The 9,925-nt window shown below is 34.7% G+C and overlaps 1 protein-coding gene across 2 annotated transcripts; it reads left to right on the forward strand.

The window, feature by feature from the left end:
- The first annotated feature begins 357 nt into the window (after window positions 1-357).
- Window positions 358-9,577, forward strand: LOC108338550 (endoribonuclease YBEY, chloroplastic). 2 transcript variants are annotated; one of them, XM_017575492.2, is made up of 12 exons: window positions 358-794; window positions 1,634-1,885; window positions 1,995-2,090; window positions 2,339-2,522; window positions 2,652-2,735; window positions 2,817-2,917; window positions 3,109-3,201; window positions 4,699-4,770; window positions 5,048-5,167; window positions 5,249-5,299; window positions 8,569-8,757; window positions 9,082-9,577. In XM_017575492.2, exons 1-12 carry the CDS (start codon window positions 450-452, stop codon window positions 9,247-9,249), a joined length of 1,755 nt encoding a protein of 584 aa, XP_017430981.2. In that variant the 5' UTR covers window positions 358-449; the 3' UTR covers window positions 9,250-9,577. The 2 variants fall into 2 exon arrangements, with proteins under 2 accessions (XP_017430981.2, XP_052737038.1); XM_052881078.1 differs by having other exon boundaries at window positions 359-794; window positions 2,667-2,735.
- Window positions 9,578-9,925: the final 348 nt, after the last annotated feature.

Below are 9,925 nucleotides of genomic sequence, written 5' to 3' on the forward strand. Positions count from 1 at the left end.
ATTATCTTTATTTTATATTTATCTTTTATCTTTATCTTTGATTTTTATCTTTAGTTTGTTTGTTATTATTTATATTTTGGGTTTAACCCATTTTTTTCTATTATAATTAGAGGACCCCATGTGTATATTTAACACAAGGGAGATTAATCTCATATATAATTTTCATTATATTAAATGTATACATTAAGTTTGTTTCCTTAAATTTTGAATTTTATAAAATAAAAATTACAATAAAAAAATTTATTGATATAAATATTATACAATGAGATTTTCGACCAAAATAGTTTTTTATACATTACATTAAGTTTGTTTCCTTAAATTTGAATTTTATAAAATAAAATTTACAATAAAAAAGATTTATTGTCGTCTCCTTCCTTGGTAGGTCGAGGTACCCAATTGTACCAGACCCTGAAACAAGGAACAACATTTGGTGGGAACTCCATTCTTAAATGCTTCTCCGTTTCTCCCACTTCCTCTGCCACCGTCCTCCTCTCCACACCATGGCGCGTGCCATCACGTGCGTCACTCAGCCCCCTCATTTCTCGCCCGCATTCAAAAGCGCCATCTCTAGCCGCGTCTCTCTGTTCTTGAAATCCCCGCGTTTTGGCCGCAGTTTTCATGCGCTCACCCGGTGCCGGACCGAAGGTAGGCACCGCCTTGTGGCAGGAGTTCGCTCCGAAAGCAAGGAATATCGGAAGGTGAGGCGAAGAGCGTCCAAGAACAAAGAGAAAGAGTTGCAACTCCGCGTGGAAATTTGCCTAGAAGAAGATTTGCCTGACGATCCCGAAATCTTGGTGCTCATTACCAAACCCAATATTTACTTTGCTAGAGAGTTCTAAGAAAAGAAAATAAAATTTATTTATGATAACAATTTATTTCACTCCTTCGGATTTTCTTGTTCTAAAAGTATTCATGCAGAATTCTATGTAAATATGTTATTCATGGTTTCTGATTATGTTTTACTTGTTCTTTTGGGCTCTGTTTGCGAATGTGAAACACTGGGGGGCGGGGTGGTTATGGTTTTTCAGCTTTTAGGTCTTCGTTTGAGAAGTACTAGAGAGTAACAACAAAGAAATGAATTACGAAGGATAACTAAGCTTGAGATAAAATAGCAACATACATGATTACTTTTACTAATTGAAGTCTTGTGAACTTGCTTGTGAGTTCTGGACTTAGGCACGTGTCAATAATAGCTTACTACATTTAAGCTTATACCTCCTTAGAGCTTCTCCATTGACACTTCTGTGGCATGACTTTCCTTCATAAGCTGTTGTTCTTATATGATGGTTAACAGGTTTTATGACTAAAAAAATATATTTGTGAGATAATATGTTTTATGATGGATTTCCTTTCTTAGATGATTTTAATATTGGAGTAAATAATTGCTGAAAGTTTATAAATTTGACTCAGTATGGTAGGACCCGTTAAAAGTAATACTAGAGATGCTTTTAGAAGGTTACAACACCCCTCAATGAAGAACTTGCATAAGTACTTACATGATAATTTCGAATAAATTCCATATAAACTCTTACAATCATATCCTATAGAACTTTTGTTTATCTGAAAAAAAGAGATATTTGTATGTTCAGCATTATACATTCTTATGTGGTCTCTTTGCTTTTACTGGGTACAGAGCATTGCAGAGTTGCTTCGGCTAAATGTTCCAATGGCAATGAAACTGGCTTTTGATGGTTTGAAAGGTTCCGGTTATAAAACCCGAGACACTGCTATAAGTGATGTTGGTGGGTTTGATAGTGTTGAGTTATCGATACTTCTTTGCAATGATGAGTTTATTCGAAAACTTAATAAGGAATGGAGAGATGAAGACCATGCCACAGATGTTCTCTCAATGTCAAGTCATATACCTGAGCTCAAGATTCCTATTGTAAGAATTCAATCATCTAGCTAATTATAAGTTGCATTGGGTGTTGTTGACAATAAATAAAATTAAAACATACTTTTTGGATGCTAACTACGTGATGAATTGTTTGCAGCTCATGTTGGGTGATATTGTAATTTCTGTTGAGACAGCCGCAAGACAAGCAGAGGAAAGAGGGCATACTCTTCTTGATGAGATCCGAATCCTTATGGTTGGTTTCATAATATTCTGACTATTTCCTGCCTGGTACTGAACTTTATTGTGTTAGATTATGGTAGCTGTCTTCGGCTATCAGCATAAGTGGAAGTAATCTGGAGTTTCATTCTCTTCTCAGTGTGGGTGTGTAGTTCAAACATATAATACAATTAACATGTTGGAATTTTATCTTCTAATACTATGTCTATGGTTTGTGAACTGAAAGATGAACTTGAGAATAGCAATTACTTCATCTTTTTGCAGGTTCATGGCTTGTTACATCTTTTGGGATTTGATCATGAAATAAGTGAAGAGGCTGAAGTAGAAATGGAGAGAGAGGAGGAAATCCTTTTGAAGAGTCTTGATTGGAAAGGAAAAGGCCTAATAAAGAGTGCATGTGATGCTGAAACAAATTCAAATTTAAATTTTCATCACAACAGTTCAGATGGTAATTGTATTTTTTACTAGTATACCTCAGCAATCCTCATGCATAATTTATTGGCTTTATTATACCTTTCCATCTTATTCGAATAAGTATTTATTTGCATAAAATGTATATGGGGACATAATCTTATAGATGAATTGTCAAAAGACAGGAAGAAAGAAGGAAGTCTTAGATTTTACAAACCAAAGTTCAGATATATCTTCTGTGACATGGATGGTATGATTGCAGTGAAAATTACACTTTAGATATTCCTTCATGTTTCGTCTCGATTTAAATTGACTTCTGTATTGTACAAAGGAACATTGTTGAACAGCAAAAGTCAAATTTCTTCTACAACTGTCAATGCTTTGAGAGAGGCATCATCAAGAGGGGTGAAAATTGTGATAGCTACCGGAAAAGTAAGATTACTATATCCATGATTTGTCAGGGTAGCATGCTAATATAGATTATTTTTTCTATATTGGATAATGGAGATCATTTCTTGCTTTCTGTTAATCTATGTATAGCTTGGTATATTTTCTTATTTAAGCATAGACATTCATATGGTTGAAAATTTTTCTGATCATTACTTTTGAAATTTGGGAAATAGGCTCGTCCAGCTGTGATAGACATTTTTAAAACGGTTGATTTAGCTGGAAAAGATGGCATTGTTTCAGAGTTTTCTCCTGGGGTTTTCTTACAGGTAATCTTTCGTAATTTTTTATTGTTCACAATGCTTCTAGATTTAGCAACGCTCATACGTTTTATTTGTGTATCACAATTAACTGACATGGAACATCTACTTGATATTCTCTATCAAAATTGATTGTAAATAGTTTTGCTACCTTAACTCGCAGAAGAGATTACCAAAATGTTCTCTAACATCTGTCCAGCTCGTTAATTCTGCCCATTTTCTGAAGACATCAGCAATTTGTTTTCCAACCGCACCTGAGATTGTCACATGTATAATTTATTTTATTCTTGGTGAGGGCTTTTGTGAACACATGTAGAAATTATCCCAGTGCAAGAGCTCCTGTTAATCATTTAACATTTATTGACAACAAACCTTTATTGCTTTAAAAATTGTGGCATAGTTGTTGAGTACAATTTCACATTTGAAAGAAATTACAATGAGAAGATAATGGATCCACACAAATTCCTATGTAGCATTCGCCACAGAACAATAGTCTAATTCAAAATTGGATCAGTGTAATAATGTAATAGATAGCAGATTACGGGGGCCAGCCAAAAATCCATTATTTTAAATCTGGCAGTTGATATTCTGGCATATGGAAGAGGCATGATAGATTCCATATATGGTTATATGACCTAGATTTACTATTCTCCGTCACAAATATTGTTTATATATAAAGCAAGGAGTAGAAAGAAACATAATTTGTATGCTAATAGTGTAATGTACATCACCGATGTCCCTTGTCATCATCTTTATTCAATTAGAAATAGACATTTAGCTGAAACTGTGTATTTCTGAGGCAATATAGGTGTGTTATTTATATTGAAAAATGAAATTAATACAGTAAATGGAAATTCTGAAAAAAAATAAAGATATGATATGAGAAAAAATAAAAACATTTTTAATAATATGTATATAATTCATATATTCGTTATACCCCAAATATTATAAAAGATAGTTTTGATTAAGAAAGTGAAATTTATTTCCAGCAAACTTCATTAAAACGGTTATGTAAAATGAGGTTTGTACCATTTATATACCATATTTTGGTCATATCTTTAGTCTATGTGAGATCTCCAATACTAATTATTTAATTAGAAAACATGACGGTCATTAGAATAACCAGAGTAACAAGTAAATTTTTAGTTGTACTTAAGGCAGTTTGATGTTTTAACTATAGAACATGGCAGTCATTTAAATGTGAACTCATTTATGCATGGATATTTCACTTCAAAGTTGTTTCTATTATATTGCTTTTTCGATGGAAGCTCAAGTTCTATCCATCAAAAGTATATCACCAGTGATTTTAGAGTCCCACAGGAATTCAAAAGGTAAACGTGGCCTAAATTGATAAATGCAGTAAAGTGATGGATTTAGCACTAGATTATTTAATTGAATGACACCATGAAGAATCTGACTATAACTTTGTACACAACTTTTCCTTTTTCATAGTTTTTTTTTTCTTTTTTTTTTCTGTGCCTTATATTCCATACCACATTATTACAGGGTTTGCTTGTTTATGGCAGACAAGGTCAGGAAATATTTAGGAGCAACTTAGATCCAAATGTCTGTAAAGAGGTAACATTTTCTGCTTATGTAACTCAGTTACCAACTTATATTTCTTGGACTAAGTTTTTCAAGTTTCTCATTTTTCTTCTTTTACCCAAATGAGGAAAAGAAAACAATTTTTATCAGCCCACTTTCAGGTGTCTGTGAAATCACTTCTTATGCCAATTTTGTACATAACACTATGATTGAAGATTCTAATCTTGAAATATAAATATCTGATTACGGATTCAGGACTTTCATTCTTGTTACTGTATTTAAGAAATCATTTTGTTTCTAAAACATACAGGCATGTCTTTACTCTTTGGAGAGTAAGGTACCCCTTATTGCATTTTGTGAAGGGCGGTGCTTAACCCTATTTCATGATCCGCTTGTTGATTCACTGCATACAATATACCATGAACCAAAGGTACCTCGTTTGTGGATTTTTATATACTTTATCCTTTTCTATTTTTCCATTTACTGTGTCTTACCTGGAAATACTTCACAGGCTGAGGTCATGCCTTCTGTTGAACATCTATTGGCTTCTGCTGAGATACAGGTATTACTAGCGCAAACCCTTGCTCTCTAGTTTCATCTTCTGATTAATGTATTCATGGATGCTGAATGATAGCATTCTTAACACTTCATCATACGAAGCTAATAGAGGAGGAAAGGTGTAAAAGATATGATTTGATCTTAGTAATTAGAGAAATATGTACAATTGATAATCAGGGATATTCTCCATTATTAGCTATAGTTAGGATTTTCTATATAATACTTCGAATGATTGTAAAGAAATGATTTACATATGTGATTAAATACACAATATAAAAACAAAGAAACTTTTTATGGTTATTAGAGCCAAAAGAAAGTTGAGGAAGAGGGTGACTTTGTTCAATGTCCCAGACTTTAATTTGAAAGCCATTTGCAAGAGTAACAAAAGGCAGGGAGTTCGAAAAGGTAAAGAAGGAAAAATAAGATTGGTTACCAGTTATATGATTTGAGGCACCGAAATCAAGTATTTAAGGTCCAAGGGAGGAGGACTAAGAAAACAAAAGGATGTAGGATTACCGGACTGAGCCATAACTGAAATAGGTGATTACAAGACCTTTCTGGTAAGATTTTGAGACAGTTTTGGAGGAAGTGGAAGGGGATCCAGTTCTACAAAAGATCAGGAAAGATTTGGAGGCAGATGCAGGCTCACACACTCCGTTTACCTTGGAACATGATTGCCTACACTACAAAGGGCTATTAGTCTTATCCTCTACTTCATTCTGGATTCCTAAGTTGATAGAGGAGTGCCACATGACTCCAATAGGGGGACATTCGGGGTGTTTCACATGTATAGAGAAGTTGCCCAATACTTGTACTGGGTAGGTATGAAAAAAACGGTGGCTGAGTTCGCGGCTGGATGAATGGTGTGCCAGCAACATAAATATCTAGCTTCCTCCCCACAAGGATTGTTACAGCCCTCACCCATCCCTCAAGCCATATAGGATGAGATTAGCCTGGACTTTGTTGTAAGTCTCCCTAAATCTAATGGATATGATACTATATTGGTAGTGGTGGACAAGCTCAGCAAATATGGGCACTTTATCCCTATCAAACACCCCTACTCCGCTAAGGTTATTCCAGCGATTTTTGTAAAAGAGGTAGTTAAGCTCCACGAAATTCCTTCATCGGTAATAAGTGACAGGGATTGTACTTTCCTAAGCCTGTTTTGGAAGGAATTATTCAGGTTGCAGGACACAAAACTAAGTATGAGCACAGCCTACCACCCCTAATCCAATGGACAAATAGAGGTGTTAAACAAAACCTTGGAAACCTACCTGAGATGTTTCAGTTCTGAGCAGCCCAAGAACTGGAATAGTTTCATACCCTGGGCAGAATACTGTATAATACCAGTTTTCAAGGTTTATCTAGGTGTACTCCCTTCAAGATTGTGTATGGTAGGCCCCCTCCATCCTTATCCTGAGTAGAGGCAGTGGCATAGGAGCTCATGAATCGGGATGAGGCCCTCAGACAACTACGTTATCATCTATTGAGAGCTCAAGATCAAATGGTAAAATTTGCTAATAAAATACATAGGCCTTCTAAGATAAGGGTAGGGGATTGGGTATACTTGAAGATTCGTCCTCACATACAGGTTACAATGCCAACCAGATTGCACCCAAAGTTGTAAGCTAGATACTATTTAAAGTGCTTCGACAAGTGGGACCAGTGGCTTTTGGGTTAAAGCTACCCAACATAGTATGCATTCACTCAGTTTTCCAATTGTGCCAGTTAAAGATAGTTTTGGGGACTCAGCAAGTTGAGAAAGAGTTGCCAGAGGAATTGTAGGGTAGATCTGCAATTTGTTTTCCCCACCAGGTGTTGGAGAGAAGGACGAATCAACAGTAAGGAGAACCAATGCAGCAGGTTCTCATTGAATGACAGGAAGGGGGACCAGAGGCAACCACGTGGGAGGATGTGGTGACCATATGTTAGAAGAGAAGGTGGTTAAAAATAAAACATAGGTTGTTAGTTTTTAGGTGGTTTGGGTTGTTGTAAGTCTCCTTAGTGGGAAGACTATATATAGGAGGGGTGTTGTCTTTTAGAGGGGACATTTTTGTATTAGAAGAGGCTGGACAGGATTACTGACATCCTGTGTGAAGGGAAACATTCTCCCTTGGTGGTTTTCGTGTACTTTGCTTGTGTTGGAATAATAAGATTGTTTTCCAGTGCTAAGATTGTCAACACTGGGGTTTGTGGGTGGAAACTCTGAACGTTTTCAACTTCTTCTCACCAAGAAACCTAACAGTTACAAAGCTTGTCTGGTGACTAAGGGTTGTACTGATCTTTGGCCTGGATTATGGTCTTTACAAGACAAACTTGAACTATGTAAGAAAGTAAAGAATTATTTTATTGATAATAATCACTTTAATTACATTCTCATAATCTCTATTTGTAATAATCAAAGCCTTTTAAAGAGAAAATAAAAATATGCTGAAATGAATAGGAAGATTCTAAAGATATTTTTTCCCATTTATTATGGAGATATTGAGAATATTTTATCTTAATTATATGCTATTTACAACATTTTCTACCAAGTTGGTAAATGAATATTGTTAGATTTGTTGGCAGACCCATTTTGTTTTATTTTAATTTATAATTGCATAGCCCTATGTGCTCAATACACATCAAGGATTCAACCTATGTTGGTATTAGAGCCTATCCTAGTGAAGTTTATTAAGCCTATTGTGTTACCTATTATCAGACTACCCACATATTTATTCTCATGCATGAGATTTACATGTCTTGTATGGAAGAGTGTTGGAGATCTTACATCAATTAGAGATAAGACCAACTTACAGCATAAGTGAGGGATAATTCTTACCTTACAAGCCTATGTTTGAGGTTGGTTGAAACTCTTTTCCTAATAAAAAAAGATATTAAAAATTGAAGAAAAATCCAAATCTAGGAAACCATTTATTGAAACTAAAGCCTTCCAAATGAAGAATCCAACGAATCTTGAATTAGTCAATAATATCTACAGAAAAAAGTTATGTCCAGAATAGTAGACAAATGTCAAATTAGTTAAAAATACGGCATTAAAACATTTATGAAAAAATAAGGCCAATTTATTACTAATGACAATAAGAGGTACAAAATACAGACAATAAGTCATGTGAAAGCACTTTGAAGATATAATAAAGCAATGAATGTGTGATACAGAATGTGTTATGAGTAGCCTATCCCATCTAGTAAGAAATGACTTGGTGGTTGTTGCTCACGTTCACTTTTCACATGTAGATGTTGCTGACATTTAGATTTTGATTCTACCTACAGAAAATGATTTTCTTAGACACGGCCGAGAAGGTGGCTGAGACCTTGCGACCATTATGGTCAGATGCAACGAAAGGTCGTGCCACTGTTGTTCAAGCTGTGCCTGACATGCTGGAAATTGTACCGTTGGGAACATCAAAAGGGAATGGAGTAAAAGTGCTGCTCGATCATTTGGGGGTTAATGCTAAAGAGGTATCCCAAATATTAGTTCTTCTGTAATGTTGATTGCATTGTCTTTGCAGACTCTCATAGTAACACTGTTCACTCACATATGTGGAAAGGGTGGTAATATTCTAGTTAAAATAAGTAGTAGTTGAATGACGTCGCATAACATTTTTCCCGATCTAATTTAATTAAAACTGTTAGATTCTAGCCAAAATTTTCATGAAAGGTTTAGCAGTTTCATTTGGCTTAGAGTGTGTACAAAACATTTACTGATGATTTGAGGGGTCAATCTTACAATTTATTTGTGCGTATTGTCTGGCTTTATATTTGCCCCAATTTTATTTAACACAGATAATGGCTATTGGTGATGGGGAAAATGACATCGAGATGCTTGATCTGGCCTCTCTAGGCATCGCACTTAGTAACGGATCAGAAAAGACCAAAGCTGTGGCTAACGTAATTGGTTTAAGCAATGATGAAGATGGTGTAGCAGATGCCATATATCGATATGCATTCTGAGCCGCGGAAGGCTGCAATTAACATTTCAATTAAATTTTTTAGGGGTTTAAGCTATCACCCCTGATTATTTATTTTTTCCCATTTATTTTCTTTCACAAAATTGTTGAAGTTGAGGAAATTATACCATGTCATTGTTTATCTCAATCATTACAATAATTTGCACTACTAATATTTCTTTATTAAGGTTTCACAGGGTTGATGCCCAAAGTATGTTATCTTTGCTTCCTCTTGTACAATAGGATTTATGAAGGAAAATCCAGTCTGTTAATGTAAGAATTTAATGAATCTTATTTTGGGTTATGTGAATTTGCCGTGGAAATAATAATCTGTGTGGGTCGTGGCATTTTTGTTGAGTTTCCGAGGCCATTAAACTACTGCTGTTGGATGTTCCGAATCTTTGTTTACGTACTTTTTAGCTTTTTACTGCTACTCGTATCATTCTACTTTCTAGCTTTTGTGATGCTGTTACGTTGCCATTATTTACAATTGAAACTTGTAAATTTTAATTTAAGGATATGCTTGGAATGAAGTTTAAATTTATTATTGATAATTAAAAATAATTAACTTACCCACCTTTAATGGTGATTATTAATTAATTAGTTATTTCTTATTATGAACAATAAACCAATATATATTATTTGTTAGATTAAAACTCTTGAATAATTTTCATATTTGC

This window comes from Vigna angularis, chromosome 7, assembly GCF_016808095.1.
Source record: "Vigna angularis cultivar LongXiaoDou No.4 chromosome 7, ASM1680809v1, whole genome shotgun sequence".
Lineage (NCBI taxonomy): Eukaryota > Viridiplantae > Streptophyta > Magnoliopsida > Fabales > Fabaceae > Vigna > Vigna angularis.